This window comes from Aspergillus viridinutans (genome assembly GCF_018404265.1).
Source record: "Aspergillus viridinutans IFM 47045 DNA, scaffold_5, whole genome shotgun sequence".
NCBI classification, from domain to species: domain Eukaryota; kingdom Fungi; phylum Ascomycota; class Eurotiomycetes; order Eurotiales; family Aspergillaceae; genus Aspergillus; species Aspergillus viridinutans.
The window spans coordinates 1,792,895-1,815,478 of record NW_025091221.1 but is presented as its reverse complement, the minus strand read 5'-3'; the positions used below and the strand labels follow the sequence as shown (position 1 = coordinate 1,815,478).

Sequence of the window (22,584 nt, the reverse complement as noted above, 5' to 3'; positions counted from 1 at the left end):
GAGCGACGCCCCGGATCCGAGCCCGTGTTCTATTTGCATGGAACAGTTCAGGGACGATGAGGACGTCCGGCCGCTCCCTTGCAAGCACGTTTTTCATCCGGCCTGTGTGGATCCGTGGCTGACGAGATATCACACCTCGTGTCCTTTGTGCAGAGTCAGCTTGGTAGAACATGACGGGAAGTTGGATCTGGAGGATGGGAGACGACCTCGGTTTATGGGTATGCCTGTGCATCCCCAGCCTGCGCTGATCAGTTTTGCAGGACGATTTGGGTGAGGTCCTCATGTATATTAGATGGTCACTCTTTCTCTCTTTGTCCAATTTTATGTGTCATGTTAGTCTAGCGGGAGATGGTTCTATTCCAAGCATCGCAATGGGCGTCACAGAAATGAGCCTTCTGGCCTAACTTGGTGGATTCCGGGGTTTAATGGTATATTCAGTTATTCTACTATTTGTCTTGATCAACTCTTTGAGGTTCATTCATTCTATTTTCAGGATTAAACCCTCCATTCCCCCGTCTGGTAACTGGCTATTCGCCCTGGTGAACACGATCTAGATCGTGATTCCGATGCATTGTTATCCTTGGTCGATCCAGCTTCAAGATCGACTTGCACACGTCCCTTTTTCACACATTCTCGTTGGTAGTCCCATTCATCCAAGTCTATTTCCTGGAGCTCTGCTGAGTTTTCCAGGTGTTCACAGGATGGTTTGGCGATTGCTTCCTTGCTTGCTTCTCGTCCATCCAGTCTGAGGGACGGAATAAGCTCCTTGATAGCTCGTCGATATCCGGCTCCTTTGGTCTTGAGGACACGGTTGAGAGTAAACGAAGGTCGCGACTGTGAGCTTGAGGATTCCTTGCCGGCCTGAGCACCCTGCTGTCGGTACTGCCTGCTTCCGTTTAGGAATGCTTTCAGGCCGAATAGCTTGCGGAGCAGCGGCCATAGGCACATCAAGTTCGCCACATAAATTGCTGTGCTGGCCTCCCGAATATACCAGATCTGATACGTTGTGGTCAAAGGGGAGGCGAAATTGAACACTTTGTTCAGGATGGCCGCCACAATGGTGAATACGCCGAGGCTCATGATGCAGATAAGCAGTAGCTTTTTTCTCATCTTCATCTGTGCTTTAATGAGGAGCGGGACCGGGACCGCTAGCATAGCTGCATCCGACGATATGTTGAAGACAGCCTGGGTGATGGAGTAGTTCTGGTAGGTCGCACATTGCAGGTCCTTGACAGGCATGGCCCAGTACTGGGAGAATGGTCGGCAGTAGACGCCATAATAGGTGACCATAATGACAACGAACCCAACCGCAACATACACCGCGATTATCTTGACATAGAGCTGTAACCGGAGGTTCTTGGTCAACCGCCAGAACAGGGTCAACATGCAGATCTTGACTCCCCAGGTCGAGAACAGCATGCACTGTTCCAATCCAATGACGATCTTACTACCAATGATCCGGTCCTTGACTTCTTGAGGATTGGCTAAAACTTTGTCGTAGTCGGCTGGGTCCATCAGGTTCGTTGCATAACGGGCGGATATTTGGATCAGAATTAGTAGAGTCGTATAGATCAACTAGGATGAGATGGTTGCCATGTCAGCCGTTTGCGATAGAGGACGAGCAGACGGTCGACACTCACAAATGTTGCACTCATGACATAGTCATCAACTATTGCACTTTACCGTTAGTAGCTGTGATACGGGTTGGCGCAAACCTACCGGGACATACAGTATAAGCGCTTGACCGATCCATTTGAGATAACACGAGATATCCTTCGCCTGATCAGACATTTACTACCTCTCAAAGGCGTCTCAGCGTACGTACATTCTACCAACGTAGAGGACAATCGCAATGCTCCAGAAAATGACGGACTCCGTGAGCAGCTGGTGTGGAGTGGGCGACACGTTCCCCATCGTGACAATGGAGCGCAACAGATGGGCAATCCGACAATGAGTGCTATTGCTCATCCGAAGCAAATAGCTTCAGTTCGTACGCAACGTCAAGGTTGCATCGCCGTTTACTGGTTTTAAAGATCGAGCCCTATCAGCCATTTCACTGTGAGCCATGATGTCTCAGGTCTATCAAATGGTCCGCGTATCCAAACATTGATTGACCGCATTATCATCCTGAATTTTTGTCAGACCTGAAACGATACAGCTCGCAGTCCCTCATTTGATGTCTGTCGTAATTTGTCAGACTCAAGGCCCAGATGAAGCAAGGGAAGAAAGGGAGGGAAGGGAGAGTTCAACGCAAGGGACGCGGGGACCACAGGTCGTAAGGACCATTGGCCACATCCACGCTCAGAGAAACGTCCATTGTTCAGCAACACTGTTTGAGTGCATTCTTCCGCATCAAAGAATGCTTGAATGTTTCCCAACTCCGGCAACTCGAGCTGCGACTCCGAGCAGGATGACAGGCTGGGGAGCACGAGCCACGAAATTGTATGACCCGCTGTTGTCGTTCCACTCGAATCATGTTCCATTATTTATCTTTGAGTCCTTATCTCCCTTGCACGTCCAATCAAAGCCTTTTCAAGTGAGGGAGGTGGTTGAATGCCATCACAAGCGTTTGCCGTCTTAAGCGCAGACAAGGCCACTTGGAGAAATATCTGCATAGTTCCCCATCAAGCGTCTGTAAGCGAGATTTCCTCCCTGGGTTGATCTCTTCTGAAACCAAGGGTATTCGAGGATCCAATTTCGCATGTAAGGTCTCCGGCACTACGACATCTAGGTGACGCGTTTGCGCCCAGGCCCGAACAGGGTTCGCTTGTCCTTATGACTTGCGCAAGACGGTCAGGATCGTCATAATGGCAAGCTTAAATCAAATAGAACGCAAAGTAGTCTTCGATCGTGCGTTCGGAACGCTCAGTGGTAAGTTATTCCACGCTTTGCTTTCCTAGCAGGTGCTCACATTGCTCACTTGGGCATGCACAATAGCCGTGTTTGTGATCGGTTGATATCAAACTTCTTCAATCATCGTCAGTCCATTTGTCCAAATAGCGGTCAGGCATCGATTGGAGTCATTCATACATGTCTCGTACCAGCCAAAGCATTCTCCAGTATGTAAGGCTTCATTGCCAGATTCAATCTCGGTAAAGGCATATTTCTCCACAAATTGTTCAGGAGAAAAAGAGGGCAAATAACCAACATGGCAGAACCATGTACATCATCTCATGAGTGGTTTCAAAGAGTCATTCTTTGCCAGTACCTCAGGTAGAGAGGCTCCGAAAGAGAGGAAAACCTCAAGCCAGGATTTCCAGCCACCTCTTCTGGAATGCTTTATCGCTCCGAGAACCACGCGTATGCTTAGCCAGTGGAGAAGTCCTGGAGCAACACCTCCGAACACCTCTCACTCCAAAGTCCAACGTAGTTATCTATGGCCGCAGGAGACCTTAGGTGCCAGTAGCTAAATCCAATTCAGAATTGAAGCTCATCTTTGCTTCGCGGGTTTTGTGGCAGCCCAGATGGACGATTACAAATGCTTCCTCTATCCAAGCAGGCAACGCTTTCCAAGAGCCCTGGGGCCGCCTGGTGTTGTGAGGCTGTGAGCTTCTAGGCTTGCGACAAAGAGTATAAAAGTGGTTAGCACGACAACAGATGATGATTATCCTGTCACTTAATCTCCCTTAGTCAGCAAACATTGGCCGAAGGAGGAAGGAAAACTGGACAATTGATAGGTCTCATCATTCATTCATGTGTCTCAGAACATAGAATCAAACTGTGTATCCGCAGTCACTGCACTTCCGTAGCTATCGCCCACAATGACGCAGCTGAATAATATCTCTTCAATGGAAACATCTCAACTCATTCGATTTTAGAGCTGACCTAGTCGAGTGAGAGAATTGAGTCCGGGTCTACCGTGAGCCTTGTGATCAATGATCGGATGCGATTTTTGGGAGAGCCACTCTCCCTTCGTGGATCTCTACTCAACTAGCTGTTCTAGCCAGCGAACGAGGACTCACCCGATTTCGCGATAAAATGCCGAAGCTGATGGTCTCCGTCCAGCTGCAGAACCTAGGACAACTCGTTTTCGGGGGGCATAGTCAATGAACATGGACGTCGTCCGATAGATATGAGGTCTTCGCAGACTCAACCAACGCAGTGAAATGCTATATTTTAGAATCAGCGATGACCTTGAGTTTGCGTCATGACTTGTCGAGCTTACAGAAGGGGCTCAACCCTCGTTGAGTATACCTTCCAGCCATAGAATCAACTGTGGCAATTCGAAGCTAGACCAGTCCTTTCTTGCATTATCTCGTCCGGATTATGATCCGATACGCCTGGAAAGGTTTCCCTAGAGGAAGCATATGAACACGCTGGCCAGGCGGAGAAGTCGAAGCCAGCTTGTACGTCGCTCCTTGGGACCGTGAGCGCTACGTGCGCCAAATCCATATCACCGGCGAGCGTCTCCAATTATCCGACGAACATGGTATCGGATGTACAATGGTCTCCTTGACTGTCCCCGGGATTCAGGGCATTGCGGACAAGACCGAGGCGGGGAAGACAGCAACTCTGGCGAACAACTGGATCACAGAGCAAATCAAGGAGCACCGAGACCGCTTGGGAGCTTTTGCCTGCCTGTCAATGCATGATCCTGTTCAGGCTGGGCAGGAGCATCGCCGATGCGTCAAGGATCTCGACTTTACGGCGCTTTGCTGTGTGATTACCAACATGTCGGTCCGAATGGCGAAACATACGTCTTCTACGACCAACCTCAGTACGATACCTTTTGGAAGGTCCTCATGGGGCCCGACATTCCCCTTTATACCTACCCTGCAGCACCTGCCGATGTGATCCTGGAAAAATTGTACAGTCAGCGTCCATTATTGATCGGATCAACTCTATCTTTCGCTAATGGAGTGAGTCTGGATGCTCTGGGATTGATCGGCAATGGCGTCTTGGACCGATTACCCACAGTTAAGGTTATCATCGGTCATCTGGGAGAACTCATTCCCTTTGACTATTGGCGTTTAAGCCACTCGTTCGAGGATGTAGAGAAGCCCATTGCTGAAGAGAAGGGCAAAGTCCTGTGCAAGAATACCGTTTATGATTATTTTAAGCAGAATATCTGGACCACCAGCGGACACTTTTCTACGGCGACACTCAAGTATGTGGTGGACGAGATAGGCACCGACCGCGTCCTCTTCAGCATCAACACCCATATGAGACCATCGAAAATGGCTGTGGCTGGTGGGATAATGGTGTGATGGCCATTCAGGACGCAGTGGGAGGAGGTGTATCGCTGCATCGGCCGGGACAATGCGAAGAAACTGCTGAAGTTGGGTGACTTTCACGATTCCGAAGCGCCTGTCAACTGAGCATAAGCACCCCTGGCAATTAGTGGATTTTCGGCGATTGTATGATCGAGCGTGATAATATGTAACTATCGCAATTACCTGCTCATTTCGAATAAGATTCATTCAAGTACAGTCAGTTCGACGACATACCTAGTAATCGGGCGAAGAAATGGTATAAACAAGGCTGCGAATTACATGAGTCAGTGACCAAAGCAAAGACGATAATATTGGACAAAGGTGATGATCCTAATAGTAGTTACTTTGGCGAAAGAGTTTGGAGAAGACGAACTTCATCGAGCAGCATGTGGTCCGGAGATATAAGTTGGTCTGCATCAGGTCACTGATCTTTATCGTCCTCTTTCTTGTCAGAGATCCACCCCATGCACCAGAAGCGTTCTCGTTTCTTTATCCAAATATGGAAATAGCAGAGAACAATCGAAGGCCAATGAATATACCCGAGAATGTGGACTCAGTGGCCAGGATCGGCAGGAAAATACTACCTGAGCTCCCCCTTGCGTGGGATCGCAAGAGCAAGTCCCCTTACCCCTCTAGCGGTTATAGCAGTAAGTACTTGCAGACGTTGTCAAAGATTCTGAGAGACTGTAGTCTCTTGGATTGTTCATCTTATTATGCCACAGCTCGTCAAATCTTACCATATCCCATGGCAACTCGGGGCATATGCTCGGGATGGACAACATGATATTCTACCGCTGGGCATGGCATCGGCGATATGTGACCAAGTAAGCCTACGCTGTTCAGATATGCAACCCACGTGGCGTCCATATGGGGGCAGCCACAACTCCTTGCATTGAGTAAGAGGTAAGAGTTAGGAGGTAGGTGGTTTAAGGAGCACATGCCACCGAGTAACTCACCTGTGGCACATCGAGAGCACCAGTCTTTGTTGTACAAGAAAGATTAGGCTTCTCTTCTCACCACTGCATCTCTTCACCCAATCAATTAGATGGATACTTCCTATGATCCCAACATGATGGACGATGCACATTTAGAGGCTGCCTTAGGACACAAGCAGGAGCTGAGAAGACACTTCGATCTCTTCAGCTTGGTCAGTCTCGGTATTGTCATTGCGAAGTAGGTCAAGCACAAGGCTGGCCATCTGCACAGTTTGCTGATGTTCGCGTAGCTCCTGGGCCGTTTCTGGAGGGACAATCGTTGCAGCTCTGCAAGATGGAGGCCCCATGGCAATACTTTACGGCCTCATACTTGTCAGTATATTCTATACACTCATATCCGCGTCCCTGTCCGAACTCGCATCTTCTATGCCATCGGCCGGGGGAGTGTATTATTGGGCATCGGTGTCGAACCAAGAATACGGTCGGTTTGTTGGCTTTTTAACCGGGTACCTGAATGCTTGTGCCTGGCTTCTGTCGGCTGCGTCGATTAGCTCCATGCTCGGAAATGAGGCTGTGGCCATGTACATGCTCCTCAATCCCGGCTCGCAATGGCATTCGTGGCAGGTGTTCATCGTTTTCCAACTGCTGGCTTGGATATGCTGCGCGATAGTTTGTTTCGGGAATAAACTCATCCCTACGTTGAACCGAGTTGCTCTTGTACTCTCTATGTGTGGTCTGTTGGTGACCGTCATTGTCCTCGCCGTCATGCCGAGAAAGCATGCAAGCAATGCTGAGGTTTGGAGAAGATATCACAACAACACCGGCGGTTGGTCGGATGGTATTTGCTTCCTCATAGGTTTGATCAACCCGGCCTTTTCAGTCGGAGTCCCTGACTGCATCACGCATCTTTCCGAAGAAGGTTAGTGATATTGCTCCTGAAGGCTACTACATTCCTGGGTAACAATGTTTCTACTTAGTTGTGAAGCCCAAAATCAGAGTCCCTCAAGGAACGATGCTCCAGATGTTAACTGCCTTTATCACTACTTTTGTCTACCTAATCGCTTTGTTGTACTCCATTGAGGACCTCGATGCGGTCTTACATAGCGAGATCTCGGCTTTCCCAACAGCGGAAATCTACCGACAAGCCACTGGATCCAGGCAGGGGGCAGTCGGACTGGTTGCGTTGCTCTTCCTGACCGCGTTTCCAACCTTAGTTGGAGTCTACATCACCGGCGGCCGCATGTGGTGGAGTCTTGCTCGTGACAACGCGACGCCTTTCGCCTCATACTTCAGTCATGTCCATCCAACACAGAAGAATCCAATCCGGGCCACTGTAGCTATGGCTGGTATGGTGAGTTTCCTGGGTTGCATATACATAGGCAGTACTACCGCATTCCAGGCACTACTATCGTCCTATATCGTGCTGAGCACTCTGTCCTATCTAGGGGCTATTCTGCCTCATGTGCTGACAGGCCGGAAGAATATAGTGCCTGGACCTTTCTACATGGGAAGAAAGGTGGGCCTGGTAGTGAACGGAGTGACTGTGGTCTATATTCTTGTTACTGTTGTCTTCTTTTGCTTTCCACTCACCCTCCCGGTCACAGTTCACAACATGAACTATTCGAGTGTTATTGCTGTAGGACTAGTCACTTTGACCGCGTTATGGTGGTTTGTTCGAGGAAAACGTGATTACAGGGGGCCGCAATACATCGCTGAAATCGCGCAAAGTCTTCCTGCCGAGTTGGATACAGAGAAGGGATTATCCTGACTGAAGAGCGCCCGGACCTGCCTGGAAACCATATGAGTGTTTGAATTTCTATCTCTCAAGGGCTGCAACGTGTAATAACAGCAATTGAAATCTATCCAAGGCAATGGGCGGAACCCAGCATAAGTCCAACAAGAATTACTTTCGATTGGAATCTTGAGGGACACTCTCAGACTGCAAGTTTGTTTAAGTTAGTTCCTTAAGGCATCACAAGAAATTCGCTATTCTCATTCTTCAGCAAAGGAGAAGATCAACCCGTCCTTGCATCTACAATCTCGGGCGAATTGACTGGCTCCCCTCCCAGGACTCGCCAGCCTCCAAGGTCTGCCAGCCAGCAACGGAACCAGCCTCGATGCAAATCATCTTCTTGTATGCATCGTCCGGGGCAAAATCGGCCATGCCCTTCGCCTTCTCGATCCAAGGGTTCCAAACAACAACATCGTTCAATCCCTCGCGTGTAACAGAGAAAATAGGCTTGTCGTCAGCGGCAGATGCCACGATGATGGGAACCTTAGGGTCCAATGCTTTGTACACACGATCTGTCTCCTTGTTGATCTCCAACGCAGGCGACGTCTCATTGTGCGTAGTAGCGTTTCGAGTCTTATCGATGTAGGTCTTGGATTCGAGGTTCTTAACCCGGATTTGCGAGATGTCCTGAGACACATTAGTAATTAGCAACGTCATGCAGCAGCGTCAGGATATAAATGGCAGCTTACATCAATGCTGAGATAGGTGTGCATCAGAACCTGGAAGTCGAAATTCTGGTTGCCCTTGTTCTGCACTTGCAGGGATGTTTCCAGACCTTCCTTGCTCAAGGTGACACTGTACAAAAGACCAAACTCATACGGCCAAGCCTTCCGGAATTCCTCGCTCAGCATAGTATGAGACAGACCGAAGTCGAGCTTGACCGAATCATCACAATCCTTCTTCCCTAGCGATTCGGATGATGACTTGCCCAGGAACTCCCAGTTGGAGTTGCGCGCAAAGCCATGCTGTGGGAGAGAGGAGGTAGCGTGGTTAGGAGGAGGAGGGCCGAAGACCTATAGCAAATGGAGGATTTCTCGGATCAGTGCTGCTGTCCAGCTGCGGATAAGGAGGTCTTCGACGTACAGGGAACACAACGGGGATGCCACCACGGATAGGCTTGGAGCCATCCAAATGAGCCTTTTCACTCATGAACAACTGTTCTCGCCCATTTGCAAGCTTCCACGAGGTGACCGTCGCTCCATACAAGTGAACAGTGACTGACTCGCCGGTGGGCAAGGTGGCCTCGATCTTGTTCTCGCGGAAGGTGATGGTGGGCTGGGGTAGTGATGCGGCCACACCAATGGCTGAGGGCTTGTTAGACCGCTCCATTTTTCGATGTCGGATTCAACGCAGATCTTAGGCTAGACTTGTGGGTTTGAGAGTCTAAAGAGCGAAGATGGTCGTTGGGCTTGTTGTGATGCGGGGAGTGCCACGACGGAACTGAGGGGAGGGCGGGGCAACAACATCATAATCATCGCCCTATTATCTCACCACATATGACTCCCTCTGACATCAAGCCAACCCACAGTCGAGTCTTTCTACCATAACCTACAGTGGTAATTGAAATAATTCGCCGCTTTGTTCAAGGTTTACTTTTCATTTCCGACTACTATACTGTCGCATCTAAGTTCTTGCTTAGAATGACCAAGAAAGCGATCTGATTGTAAAAGTACTGACTATTGCATGCCTCTAACCATGCTGCCACAGTACCGTGGTGTGTCCCTCGATACTCACGGCTTCAATCCGTCGCATCTCGTCTAGTGTCAGGCGCCAACCTAGAGCCTGCATGTCCTGCTCCGCTTGCTCACCACTCCGAATTCCCACCAGAGGAAGCACTCCCTTGTTGATACTGAAATTCAATGCCACAGCGGCCACGGGGACACGCCTCTCTTCAGCAATTCGCTCAAGCACATTCAGGGTTGGCTCAAGCATGTGCATTGGATAGCTACTGAAACGATAAGTTCGCGGAGGCTCATGGAATCGAGAGTACTTGTTCGACAGGCGGCCCTCTCCCAGAGATGCATATCCCTGAAAGACGATGCCCCTCTGGCGGCATTCACGGATCAACCCATGAACTTCTGGATGTCTTCTGATGACGGAGTACTCGCACTGGTTGACCGCTAGGGGGACGCCATGCTTGTCCAGCTCATTGGCCATTTTGATCATATCGTCTTTGTCATAATTGGCAACGCCAACGGCCCGTGCCAACCCACTATTGACGCAGTTCGCAAGACCCTGCGCGACAGTCGATATCATGCTAAGGTGGGTTGGTCCATGGACAAGGTAGACATCCACATATTCAAGGCCAAGCCTCTGCAACGAGCTCCTGAGCTTGTTTTCCGGGCCGTGCGATTGGAGAAACACGTTCGTCGGATCGGGCCATGACATCCACTTTGTCTGTATGATGAATTCCTCCCGCCTCATATCCTTGAACAGTTGGCCACATATATGCTCGCTTTCTCCGTCACCGTACGCAGGGGCCGTGTCAACAAAAGTCAACCCGACCTGTCGCAACTTCGTCCAAGCGGCTCGGATCCGCGGAAGGTCACGTTCTGCATCGTATTTCCACGTGGCTTTGTCGCCCCAGGACCAGGCGCCGATGCATATATATGGCACTAGAACGTCGTGGGCCTTTCCTCGCAGTGTGATTCGTGCCTGCGAGTCTGGTATGATCTCACTGGGCAACACATAAGACTCTTCGCTCATCTTGGGGTCAACGGGATTTGGGTGCGGCGAGTGCATTGGCCCTTCTGTAGCGGACATGCCGGATGCCAGCCCTGTCTGCAAAACATACTGACTTCCTGCGACTGACATCTCGCGCAATTAAGGGTATCAATGTATCAACGTAATTGTATTCTATGTGTGCTCGGGCTTGGCTATGCACGGAGTAGGAAGCAAGTGTCATACAACGGCACAGGAGCACAAGATATCCAAGTACTCTTCGGCCAATATATACACAAGCATTAGCCCCCTTCGTCATTGTGGTGGCCAGACATCTGAGAGTTCTCGGAGGACATGTCCGAGCTCGCCTCCATCCACCCTGTATGGTACATTTGCCAGGCTGATGGCGAGGGCACCATGATTCGCAAAAACTCATTAATGTGCATGTCCGTCTCACAAAAGGAACATTATCAGAACAATGCAAAAAGTATCAAGCAAAAAACGAAGCAAAAATAGTGCGCCAAACGGGATTCGAACTCGTGTCTCGGTCTTGCCCAGTAGGGGAATGGGAGGACCGCATCCTAACCACTAGACCATTGGCGCGCTGTTGTGGTTAGTAAGGCAAACTTATTAATAATGACACATTGGACCTCCAATTCTGTTTAGCTTCGGCAGTCAAAATTTCTCTTTCGTCATATCTCTTTCTATATCAAAAATTCCTGATTGATGAATAAGACTGAAATATTCATCCTGTTGGTTTGAAATTAATTGACTCTATGACATTTTCAAATATAGAGACAGGTGAGTGTAGAGAGATGAAGAGGGAGAAAAGAAAAAAAAAATCGATCCGGAAAACACCATCGCTATGCTCTAGATATCCAACCCGATCGCCTATGCCTAAACTCCGGCCCAAAATTGTGGGTCAACCCAAAAAAAAAAAAAGAACAAAAAAAGTCCATCCATGCTTGCGATCCCATCAGAACGAATGATATTCATGCTGTTACCTTAGAGCTCGATACAGCAGCCATTGCTGCCCCCTCAGTGGCCACAGGCTTTGAGTTCCCAAGTGTACTCGTAGCATCGCGTTTAGATACTTCCTCATCGATAAAGCATCCTAAGCCTGCAAACGCCTCGAGCAAGGTACGAGAATAATATTCCCGTAGATCGTACCCACCTGCCTGCATACGGGTGTCCTGTCTGACTGGATCGAGGTAACTCGATGGGTAGTGATCGCGCAGAGTATAGTAGTCGCGCTTGTTGGGAACGAAACCGCCAAATGGATCGTAGGCCTTCTCGGGCTCCGGGGTCTTGATCTTCTTGAGACCCTTGATGAGACCTGTGTCTGCTGGACCGGCGCGGTCCGCAGTGGTGGCAGCCTGGCCGAGTCTCTTGAGCTCCGAGCTGCGCAGGGCGGCCTGCTTCTGACGGATTCGATCTTCCTCGCTGCGCCGCGCAGATGATTTCTTGAGGAGGACTTTGTGGCTCTCGCGGACAATGGTGGCGGCATCGCCTGGTTTTCCCGCTGCAAGCCGGGCGAGATAGTCTTCCCGGCCAGCGATAACTTCTCGTCTCTCGTTCTCGTATTCCTGTCTTGCTTCCTCCCGGCGGATACGTGCGAGCTCCTGTTCCTGTGTCTGTTGTTCTTGGAAAGACGATGCCTCCTGGGCTTCGAGGGCGCGGTTGGCCCGAATGGAGTTCATGTTCTGTTGCGCGTATTTCTGGAGATCCGCCTCTGTCTTGGCTACGTCTGTACCGTGGACGAGATTTGCAATAATTTCTTCACGCTGTTCAAGGAAATCGTCCCAGGCTCGTTTCGAGTCGAACTCCTCCTCGCGGCGATTGAGACTGGAGGTCGTTAGCGCAGGTCAGAGGACAAGAACTCTGAGCGTTGAAGAACCTACATCGACATCACTCGGCGCCGTATATCCACCTCCCTTTCCACTCCGATATCCTCAAAGGTCTGCTTTCTGAACCGATTCTTCCGTAAAGTCCTATGGCATCCCGCGACAGGGCAGTTGGCAGGGCCCGATGAGAAAATCCGATCCACACATGACTCGCACATCTTATGGTAGCATTCTGGGTTGATGAGGAATCGCATATCCGGGTTTAAGTAGCGGGATGATTTGCAAACGGGACAGACCTCTACACAGGGCCATTCAGCATTTAATCGTAGGTAGATCTGACAGCCGTCATAAGGTAGTTACTTACCATCTTCATCCCCGCGATGAGCGAGCGCATCGCGAGCAGGAGACATGATTCACAATCAAAAAGACTGACGAAACTAATCCACTCGATGAAATGTGAGGAAAATCAACGAACGTGAGCAAGTTTCAAGAGCAGAGAAAGATGTTCATATCGATGACGGCGTTAGCTGATAGTTGAAGAGCTGGAGGGACGCGCCAATCAGAAACATGGCTCACGGTTCCGCGCTGCGGAACTTCTTTTGTCTTCTTCGCCTCAGCAATCAAAATCTGAGCATACCTGCAACACATCTTCTGGCCGGACAATTTCGCGTCAGGTCGGATGCAATAAAACTTTATAGATGGTTTATATCTACTTCTATAAGAAAGACATTTGAGGCTCTCTACCATGGGCGTGCCAGACAGCCACTTACAAGACCTTGAGCGCCAGCGCCTCGAACTCGAAGGCAATATCTTGAAACTTCAGGAATCGTTGTATCATTGGCGGACATGGGAGGCCGAGTACGACGGATTGAAGGAGGAAATCAGCAATTTAGGGGACAATGCTACGACAAGCGATTTTCTCCGCATAGGCCGCAACTTCGGCGGGTCGCTGGTTAATGAAGACGAAGTCAAGGTGATTCTGGGCGAGAAACAAGGCGTGACACGATCGAGGCAACAAGTTATCGATTTGATATCGAGGCGGATCGACTACGTGAAGGAAAATGTTGCGACGATGGAAAAGAGGCTGCGCAAAGCAGAGTCTCAGCTTTATACGCTGGAAACTGCCGAACAACTTCCCTCAGAACCTACTACGGATTTTCCAATGACGGAGATCATGGAGGAACTCGACGAGAATGGCAATGTGATTTCCAGCTCCACCTCTACGCCTGGGAATCAGGCACCAGAACTCCTGGAAATTCTGAAAAAGGCCGGTGTGAAGGACATACCAGAGGTTCCGAAGCGGAAAGACACGGAAAATGATGCACCACCTGTCAGTGTGGAGGATGATCGGGCGGGGGCTGAAGAGACCCAGGCTGCTGGCCCCAAGGATCACCAGGCCGAAAAGCAAGATGAGAGCAGCGTACCTTCAAAATCGCTAGCGGAAACGCAAGAGGAGCAGCCTATCACTGATATCGACGAGCCCCCGGAAGACGCAGAACTACGCCGTGAGATGCTACGATACAGCTTGGATGAAGTCGGAGCTGTCGTTGCCGAGCTTGAGCTAGACGAAGACGCGGACGAAGTCTCCGTTGACGAAGAATATGACTATGATGATGACGAGGAAGAGGAAGAAGACGAATTTGGAAGGACGCATCCTATCCTGGACGAAGACTATCATCGGCAGATGCGGGAGCTAGAGAAGAAGTTGAATGCCAAGGGCATGTGGAACGTGGGCAAAGATACCACTTCCCTTCCAGAGGATATCCAAAAGGAAATTGAACGGCCTGCTGTTGTTCGCATCGAGAAATCCCACGAGTCTGTTGATACGGCGGTGCAGGAGAACAAGCCGAAGAAAAAGGTTGCTTTCGCCGAAGAGCTGGACATTGCTCCCGCCCCCAAACCTGCTGTCGCCGAGAAGAAGACTCTTCCACCAAAGCAGCCTGACGTGCCCACAATGGCGGAATCGATTGTTGAACGCACTCAGCAGAACGGAAAGACACCAGCGGCAAGCAGCGGTCCAAAGAAGGCCTCGCGCTTCAAGAGTGCCAGGAAAACAACCACGGAAGAGATACCCGGCGTCGTCCCTCCGACCAACGGCATCCGAGCCTCAGATTCCCGCCCATCTCATCGCAAGCCCACTGCCCCGACACCAGATTCCATTCCTCTCTTCCCTGCCAAGCCGAGGCAACCCAAACCATTCTCACAACCAATCTCAGATATCATTGAAAAGCCATCCCCGCCACCGCAACCCGAAGGTCCGGAGGGAAAGATCCTCGCAGACACCCTTGTCGAGCGAACCGTCTCAAAAGGAGCCGCCGTCGCTCCCGAGCCAGACGAGCTCGACGAGCAGCTGCACAGAAAAGAAATCGCAACGGAGTTCTACAGGATGCGAAACCGGAAGATCCAGCAGAGCGGTGGGTTCGTGGACGACGAGCCCGAGATGGTTCCCATAGACACCGAGGAAGCCCCCAAGCGCGTGAGCAAGTTCAAATCCGCGCGCATGAGGCAATCATAGAAGTGCCATGGTCATGAGAGCATATACCCATTCTATCAACATTTTTCCTTTCTCTTTCTTCTTGTGTAGAGATCTATGCCTGAGCGTAGATTGGAATTCTCACTCTGCCACTTGCTCTTCCGGAGCTCTGGCGGAGTCATGATCATATCGGAACCAGTGGTATGATCATCTCGAGAAGATTCCAAGATCGAAACTTAAGAGGGCTCTCTGACTGTATTCCGTCCCCGGCTCATCAGCTGCAAGTATTGTGCTCAAGTGGAGTACTTACGGACGGGTGATGGGTTGGAACATGTGGAATCCGGTTACGTTTCACCCTCTACATGATTGTTTAGCCTGGCATCGCTAGTTTCACTTGGAGCTGGCTCCTTAGATACATATGATCAGATTGAATTTCCATCGTTATTCTTCGCTTTGTCGCTCGACCAGGACTATTGAACATATTGTATCTTCACTCCAAGAGTCCAACGAAAACAGTTTAGGTATCAAGTCCTGAGTAGACTTATGTAGTCGTAACATCATGAGAAAATTAAGAGGCCTTTTACAGCAACCGGAAGTTTTTTGGCAGAAGCCATGACAGAATAAGTAGAAAACTGTAGCATGAGCCCCGGCCCACAAACGCATTTCACGCTCCATGGACAATCAAAGAAGCATTGCGTCTCCAGGGGCTTGCCAGAGACATAATTTATGGAATCGCACGCTGAGGCTGACGATGACGACGTGGACACCGAGAGCAACAAATTGTGCCAGTAAACTCCGGGACCGCAGAATGAATCCCGCGAGTAGAAGCAAGGGGTAGAGGACCCAAGGGTTGACAGCTAGGGGAGCACACGGCTGAAAGACCGAAACAACCTTTACGAAAAATAGAGACAGGGGCAGAAATGGCATAGTGGGCAATCGATGAGACGAGACTACTCCGAAGAGCCTTGCCAGAAAAGGACGAGAGGGTGGCGGAGGTAGCAACTGCTGTAGGGGACGAGTATCTCGGTTCTCATTTGTCTGTTCCGCAGGGTCGATTTGATCCTGCGTAGGGGAAGGGCTAGCAGAAAACCTGGGTCGGATCATCAGCTCTCGCTCGGAGGTGAGAGAGTCTCTTTTCTCTGTTCCATTGCTGTTGGATTCATAGTTAGGGCTGCGCCGTAGAGCCACCGGGGTTCCAGCGAGCGTATTTCTTGGAGAGACAGATCGGGCCACCGATGAAGCGTCGGGGCTATCGACTGGATGAATTCTAGAGTTGGTACGAGGGTCGGGACTCGTGGAGCTAGACCTCCTGAAGCGGAAATGCTCATTTCCATTGACACCGGCGTGAATGCCGCTCAAGACTTCCTCCGCAGTCGGCCGTCGGTCGGGATCCACAGATAAGAGACGCTTAAGAAAAGTATAGAGCTTCTCAGGCAAGTCCGGTCGCAGCCTACGTTCGTCATCAAACCCGGTCCACTGGCTGATTTCCGCGCGAAGTTGATCAATATCCTCTTTCTCCTCGTGGATCAGGTCAGCATTGCGGTAAGGAAGTTCCGCAAAGCATAGGAAATGAAGTATCATCCCCAAGGAGAAGATATCTGACTTGAACGTGAAATTGCCGAATGGTCCTCCAGGGAACTCTCGTCGTAGGACTTCCGGTGCACAATATGAAACAGTTCCGGTTGCCCCAGTTGACAATCGGGTGGTATCCTGAGCCTGGACCTCGCCGAAGTCACTGACCAACACCCGTAAACCATCGCTCGTTTCATGAAGTAAGCAGTTATTAGGTTTGAGATCCCGGTGTATATAACCATTCACATGTAAGTGCCGGAGTCCGGACGTGATGTCCTTGAAGAACGAATAGATCTCCTCGAAATTCAGCTTGCGAGGTCCGCCAAGGTCAATCTTAGGTTCCGGCTCTCCCTTGGATCTTCTCCGCAGACGCTCCTTCAATTGATGTGGCGTCGTAGTATCTTGCACCGAGCCACAAATATAGTTGTGTAGATCTCCGGCGTTGCAGTATTGTTGTAGGATGAACGCACACGGTACACTTGGCCCAAAGGTGCTGATTTTGGCATTCTCAAGCCATACGTGCCGATAGGATACGAGATTCTGATGCGATAAATGTTGCAACAACTGGACCTCTCCCAGGACCTTTTCCAGCCATTCGTGATCGTCACCGACCGGAACACGTTTGCAAGCATAGTGTCCCAACGATACGCCATCAAGCACATGCTTTACCAGAAGCACCACACCTTTTCCCCCTTTCCCTAGAGTTCTCTCCTCAACGAAGAATTTTTTGAAGTAATCCTGGGTAAATGCGGCAGAGGATATCCCCTGAGTTCCACTTATGGAAGGAGCTGGCTCGCTCGTGGGCCCATCGGCGAGAGCAGGTTGGACCAAACGCCGACGCGGAGAAGGGGGTGTTGACGAGTCCGCGGAGCTAGGCAAGCTATTATGAAGCATGCGGAAGTAGTCCGGGTTGACAAATTCCGGCTGGGCTAGAGAACTAGCATGGTGCCCTTCTTGACCTGCATTGCTTTCACGGAGCGGTCGATGGCAATAGGGACAGTCGGTCAAATCAAGGCCCGCATGGCCGTCAGAGGCGCTCCGCAGTACCAGCTGTTGGGAGTCTCGATCGAAGACGACGACTGAATCGTTGTGACGCCTGCGATATTGAAACCATTAGATTCACCTGGCTCGAGCACAGATTCTGTGTAGTAGAGCCCTTACAGCACAACGTCAAAGTTAGAAGATCCGTAGGGAACAATAGACATGCCCTCTTCCGCCATTGTTGGGGGAACGGTCGCACATCCCTCTAGGAATCAGAGACATGAAGAATTATAGTTGTAGTCATGGACGCTAGTTTCACAGAAGACAACATACAGCCGACTTTGCTGTCTTGAGAACCATATGATGCAAACTGCAAGGGCTAGTGGTATTGGGTGAGGGGAAAGTGAGGCTAGAGGGCCCACAAGCTGCAGGCGGTGAGGCACACACTACTAGCTTGATTAGGTACCGCCCATTCGGCTTCTACGGTCTTTACAAAAGGTACAACAAACTGAAGGAGCTCATGTGATATGTTAACTACCTTTTGATTATGGTGTGGGTATCAATAAAATAGTACCGCGATGCATTGAGCATCTATTCAGTGACCATTGCGTTGTCACGATGGATTAACTGAAAGAAGTGTTGGCGAGTGTCACGCCCGATTCATGTCGTGGAAATCCACGACTGGGCTGAGTACACGCGTCCAAAGGCCTCGACTACATCAGACCGTACACTCGGATCCTGATGGAATGCCTGTGCCGGAACACGGACTCTGAAACGCAACCCGAAGGTGAATCAGGGGCCTGCCGGGCTATGCGCCGTTGGTCTGAACAGCGATCGGCGAGGAGCCACAAGCGTAATGATGCAGCCTATGGCAATATAGTTGTACAAGCATTAGCTCGCATGGAGCGAATTGTTGACGGAGAGCTTCTGTTCACTCCTCCCCGCTTTCTTCATCGCTGATTTCAAGATTCGCAATTGAGTCATTGTCATCGTCGCTTTCGTCGAAGCCTTCGAATTCCTCATCTTCGGACTCGGCGTCCTCCTTGTTAGAGGCATTCTCGGTGGTTCCCGCAGGCTCCGAGTTTGTCTCGTCAAGCTTCCTCTTTCGACGCATCTCCCCAAGCCGACCTTCGCGACCTTCGATCTTTGCATTGTCGTCACCGGCTGACTTGGGAGGCAGGGTGAACCACGGTATCTTGCCTCGAAGGAAATCGTTGATGACCATCTTAGCGACACCATCCAAATCAGGCTCGCCTCCACGGAGGAGTCTACCGCCCTTGCGGGCGAGAATACTAAGAAATTCGATTGAATCTCCAGTGCTCTTGGTGCCATAGGTGCGTTCAAGGTGTTTAGGTTGAACCTTTGCCAGAACAGCAGGGATATACTGTTCAGGGTTGTGAACATTCTCGACACGAACGACGCCACGAAGAAGAATATCTTGCTCCGTGTCGTTCTGGTTTGGTGGGACCACACCAGGGCAGTCGATGAGATAGATTCTCTTCATCAAAGTCACATACTGCCAAACCTTGGTCTCTCCGGGGATGGGAGCCACGGTGCAGACTTTCTTTTTCCGCAAAGTGTTGATGATGGATGATTTCCCAGTGTTAGGATAACCGATCAACCCCACAGAGATCTGCTTCCGGTCCGAGTGCAAAGAGGAGAATTGTCTCAGAAGTTGGATCAAAGAACCTTTACCAAAAGAGTTGTTGATCGAAGCGTGGAACGCCAACGTGGGGTAGTCCTTAGAGAGATGCCGTACCCAAGATGCCTGGTAGAAAAGTTAGCGAACCCTACCAGCGTTTCTCGAATAAACAGATGAAATTTGGGATCAGAGATGAGTGAAATGTGTGAAATGTTACTAAGAGGACTGCTACAAAGCCGCCAACAAGGCAGAAGCAGCACTCAACTCACAAACAGAACACAGCTTAGCCCTTTACGACCAGATTTCAAAACGAAAACTGGTCAGCCTAGCTTCAGAATGAAATTCGGCGCGGGCCAGCGTCAATCTGCCAGAGCTGTAACAGACAAACTTCCATGGAGAAAAACACGACACAAAGTCGCAGGAAGAAGACTTGACTTAGCAATGGCATATAGGCTTCTCAAGAGCATGAAGATGCGATGTGATGATCGTATTGGACAACAACTTCGAGGGTAGGAATGAATGAATAGAGAATTTACTTACTGCCACGCTCGTAGGAACCAGATCACACTTGTTAAGCACAAAGATCAAGTGCTTATGGGGAGCTTCCTCACGAATATACTTCTCAACACTCCGGCAACGTGTGCCTTCGGGATCACGAGCGTCAAGCACGTGAATGACAACATCTGAAGAATCGATGACCTTGTACAACTCGTTCCAAATTCGCTTGCTCTGTCCTTTGGAGAAGACGGACTCTCGAGCAGTGGGTGCTTCAGTGAAAGTCTTGTCATCGGTAGACACATCGCCGGAAGCGATGATTGTTCCATCTTCGTGAGTGGCTTGGTCCGTCTTTTCAACGTAGGCGTCATGCATCTTGACTGTCTCTCCAGCCAGGTCTTCCAGAGACGCAACACCCAGCTTGACACGTTTTCTTTGAGCCTTAGGACCAAATGTATCACCGAAAGGGGCAGTCTCAGTGGCCATCTTCGCTTCATGCTGCTTCAGTCCATTCACAGTGTGAACATTGTCTCTGATTAAGCTCATAGGAAGCTTGTTGGTTTTGAGGAGAACCGAGTACGGGTCCGAGGCACGTTCAGCGACTGCCTCGCGGAAGGATGTTAAAGCCTCCTGAGAAATCACTCTTGTGTTACCGAACCATTTGCGGTTGGGTTCAATCCGAGCCGTGGGTGCGTCTCGTGACTGGTACGAGGCGGCGACTGTGATGTTTCCAGCAGCGTCACGTCGAGGCTTGCCATCCTTGAACATGTTCAGATGCTTGACCTTCTTCGCATCTCTTCCATTAAGTCAGCAAACCATTTTTTTCACGCTGAATAAAGCACATAAAGCATACCTGTAGAAGTTTTCACCCTTCGTTCTGACATTGGCCATGCCATCTCCAACCTTCCCCTGGCGTACCTTACGGTTCGCCTCCTTCTTTCCTGTACCCATGATGAATGCTACTCCTTGATAAGGCCTTCAGAAAATAATTTCAAAACGTCCCAAAGGCAGGAGTAGAAAAATAAGAGTTGGCAAAGCGCAAGAGAAGGAAGAGAAGGGGAAAAGAAAATTTCAGTGAGATTATTTTTTTTTTTCCCAGCGTGGGTGCCAAGCTCTGTGATGCACGGACCAAGTGCAAGAAAATCCGCTTCATCTTTCCCGACTCCTATGACAGTGAGACCGCCGTCTTCGATCGTTCATTGCTTGCTACCTTCTTGTCAGGCCACTTGCGAAGATTTGAGATTGCTCGCTCCTCAATCTCCGGTGGCTCCTTTTCTATTCAACGGAGACTTGCCGCTTGCTTGGGGGCGTGAGCGAACGGCGTCAGTCCAACATGTCGCTCTTCCGCAACTGCAGGGCTGCCACGGCGCAAGTCCGTAGCTTCTCCTCTTCCTCCTGCCGTCGAGTCGGACCAGAGTCTCCAAATTTCGTTGACGTCCCTCAAACAATTCAGCCGGATCTACGAGTGAAACCCCGAGTCAAGGGTACGCTGCCCGTTCCTCGAGAGCTCTTCCCTGCCCGCCGAGTAGACAAGCCGACCGAGGAATACATTGCTGCTGCGACACCACTCCCGTTGAAGGAGATCAAAATCGACCCCAATGACCCACTCGCTGAATACAAGGATTGGAAGCGGCGAATGGCCGACATGAGGCGGCAAAATCTTCGGGAAGGTCTCCTCGAACTGCACAGCCGCAAGCAGCGGACGGACAAGTTCATGGCGTCCCGCAGCATTCAGAGACAAAGAAAACGCGAACAAGTTCTTCGGCAGCTAGAAAGAGACGATGAGCGCTTGACTCGTCCCTCTGTTGTCCAGGAGATGCTGCCTAAACATACCCCGGTGCTGCCTGATCCTGACAGAGAAGAGCGCCTTGCTCAGTCTCGTGCAAAATTAGAGAGCAAGAAGGCTCAGGATGAGTTCGAGCGTCAGGACTCGTTACAAGCACTTTACGTGAACGCTCGTACCTTTATCACCACTGAGGCTCAACTTGCAGCCGAGATCGAGAAGGTGTTCCCCGAAGGCGAGAACGAGGCGTGGCGCAGTGACCACCAGCAGGGTGAGAATATTTGGAACCTTGGTGTTCCTCCGACAGTGCAAAACATTGTCAACGATTCGAAGAAGAGCGAAGCAGCTCGCTGGGACCTTATCCAGGGCAGAGTCAAGAAGCTGGGGGAGCAGATTACTGGAGGCAAGATATAAAGCGGCTGTTTATGAGGTTTTGTACAGTATGGGTTACTTAAAGAATTACAACAGCTTTTGTTTGTATTATTATCATCTCGTTTCTATTGAGTCTGGATCAATGTGTATATCATGTGTTTCGCTCACATCCCGACAGCGGCGTGCCGTTGCCCCCTTTAATCCGGTGTATTGTGATAACGAGGATTCGGACAGTTGGATTCCCACTCATTGCGGACGGGTCACTGTGTCTGTCTCTTTGGGTTGAAGGCTTTGATTCTCCAGACTCTCACTCCCCCAGGATCGAGAGCTAGAGCTCTAACCCGCAGCACAGGGCAATGCTGATCTAAAGTTTGAGTACCTACCATTGTCTATCACATAGAGAGCTACTTGAGAGGCAGAAAATTCCAACGTCAATTCAAATGCTGATGAGGGCTTGCTATATCCTACACCTCGCAGTCACACATAGCCAACATACACATGACCAGAACAGAACACTAAATGGGTGTTTTGACAGATTCAGAGATAAAGAGATGTAAGTGATGCAAGGCTTACATCGATTGAGGGATCGGCATTACTCAACTACATCAGTCCATCTATAATCCAGACTAACGGGCTTTGCGGGAAGATCAGGGCCATCTTGTTTGCTCATGCTGGAGAATGACGCTTGATTTGACGCTTTGTCGGTGGACCCATGCGTTTTGTGATGAAGTCTTTGAGGTCAAGGCTTGGCCTTCTGTCAAGACATAGGGGCTTCACATGCTCAGTATCATGGTTAAAGTTGTGTCAGGTGTTAGATCATA

The 22,584-nt window shown here is 50.2% G+C and overlaps 10 protein-coding genes and 1 non-coding gene across 11 annotated transcripts; 4 read left to right on the top strand and 7 right to left on the bottom strand.

The window, feature by feature from the left end:
- Positions 1-495: 495 nt before the first annotated feature.
- Aspvir_007552 (uncharacterized protein) lies at positions 496-1,914 on the bottom strand (the record flags this gene model as incomplete). The annotated part of the gene is made up of 2 exons (XM_043270731.1): positions 496-1,575; positions 1,837-1,914. 2 exons carry the CDS (start codon positions 1,912-1,914, stop codon positions 496-498), a joined length of 1,158 nt encoding a protein of 385 aa, XP_043126666.1.
- Positions 1,915-2,807: 893 nt separating this feature from the next.
- On the top strand, positions 2,808-5,207 carry Aspvir_007551 (amidohydrolase family protein; the record flags this gene model as incomplete). Its single annotated transcript, XM_043270730.1, has 3 exons — positions 2,808-2,871; positions 4,325-4,677; positions 4,719-5,207. The coding sequence occupies 3 exons, from the start codon at positions 2,808-2,810 to the stop codon at positions 5,205-5,207; spliced, it is 906 nt and encodes a 301-aa protein (XP_043126665.1).
- A 1,051-nt stretch (positions 5,208-6,258) lies between these two features.
- On the top strand, positions 6,259-7,916 carry Aspvir_007550 (putative choline transport protein; the record flags this gene model as incomplete). Its single annotated transcript, XM_043270729.1, has 3 exons — positions 6,259-6,386; positions 6,439-7,067; positions 7,126-7,916. 3 exons carry the CDS (start codon positions 6,259-6,261, stop codon positions 7,914-7,916), a joined length of 1,548 nt encoding a protein of 515 aa, XP_043126664.1.
- Positions 7,917-8,180: 264 nt separating this feature from the next.
- Aspvir_007549 (D-hexose-6-phosphate mutarotase) lies at positions 8,181-9,269 on the bottom strand (the record flags this gene model as incomplete). The annotated part of the gene is made up of 3 exons (XM_043270728.1): positions 8,181-8,567; positions 8,630-8,953; positions 9,024-9,269. The coding sequence occupies 3 exons, from the start codon at positions 9,267-9,269 to the stop codon at positions 8,181-8,183; spliced, it is 957 nt and encodes a 318-aa protein (XP_043126663.1).
- Positions 9,270-9,629: 360 nt separating this feature from the next.
- On the bottom strand, positions 9,630-10,754 carry Aspvir_007548 (aldo/keto reductase; the record flags this gene model as incomplete). The annotated part of the gene is made up of 1 exon (XM_043270727.1): positions 9,630-10,754. The coding sequence occupies one exon, from the start codon at positions 10,752-10,754 to the stop codon at positions 9,630-9,632; it is 1,125 nt and encodes a 374-aa protein (XP_043126662.1).
- A 363-nt stretch (positions 10,755-11,117) lies between these two features.
- Aspvir_007547 lies at positions 11,118-11,204 on the bottom strand. The gene has a single exon. It is a non-coding gene; the product is annotated as a tRNA-Gly (tRNA).
- A 389-nt stretch (positions 11,205-11,593) lies between these two features.
- Positions 11,594-12,855, bottom strand: Aspvir_007546 (TFIIH/NER complex subunit TFB3; the record flags this gene model as incomplete). Its single annotated transcript, XM_043270726.1, has 3 exons — positions 11,594-12,446; positions 12,503-12,743; positions 12,810-12,855. The coding sequence occupies 3 exons, from the start codon at positions 12,853-12,855 to the stop codon at positions 11,594-11,596; spliced, it is 1,140 nt and encodes a 379-aa protein (XP_043126661.1).
- Positions 12,856-13,190: 335 nt separating this feature from the next.
- Aspvir_007545 (prefoldin-like protein) lies at positions 13,191-14,960 on the top strand (the record flags this gene model as incomplete). The annotated part of the gene is made up of 1 exon (XM_043270725.1): positions 13,191-14,960. The coding sequence occupies one exon, from the start codon at positions 13,191-13,193 to the stop codon at positions 14,958-14,960; it is 1,770 nt and encodes a 589-aa protein (XP_043126660.1).
- A 639-nt stretch (positions 14,961-15,599) lies between these two features.
- Positions 15,600-17,710, bottom strand: Aspvir_007544 (protein kinase IKS1; the record flags this gene model as incomplete). The annotated part of the gene is made up of 2 exons (XM_043270724.1): positions 15,600-17,586; positions 17,652-17,710. The coding sequence occupies 2 exons, from the start codon at positions 17,708-17,710 to the stop codon at positions 15,600-15,602; spliced, it is 2,046 nt and encodes a 681-aa protein (XP_043126659.1).
- Positions 17,711-18,402: 692 nt separating this feature from the next.
- On the bottom strand, positions 18,403-20,559 carry Aspvir_007543 (putative GTPase NOG2; the record flags this gene model as incomplete). Its single annotated transcript, XM_043270723.1, has 3 exons — positions 18,403-19,239; positions 19,654-20,404; positions 20,462-20,559. The coding sequence occupies 3 exons, from the start codon at positions 20,557-20,559 to the stop codon at positions 18,403-18,405; spliced, it is 1,686 nt and encodes a 561-aa protein (XP_043126658.1).
- Positions 20,560-20,941: 382 nt separating this feature from the next.
- On the top strand, positions 20,942-21,805 carry Aspvir_007542 (uncharacterized protein; the record flags this gene model as incomplete). Its single annotated transcript, XM_043270722.1, has 1 exon — positions 20,942-21,805. One exon carries the CDS (start codon positions 20,942-20,944, stop codon positions 21,803-21,805), a length of 864 nt encoding a protein of 287 aa, XP_043126657.1.
- Positions 21,806-22,584: the final 779 nt, after the last annotated feature.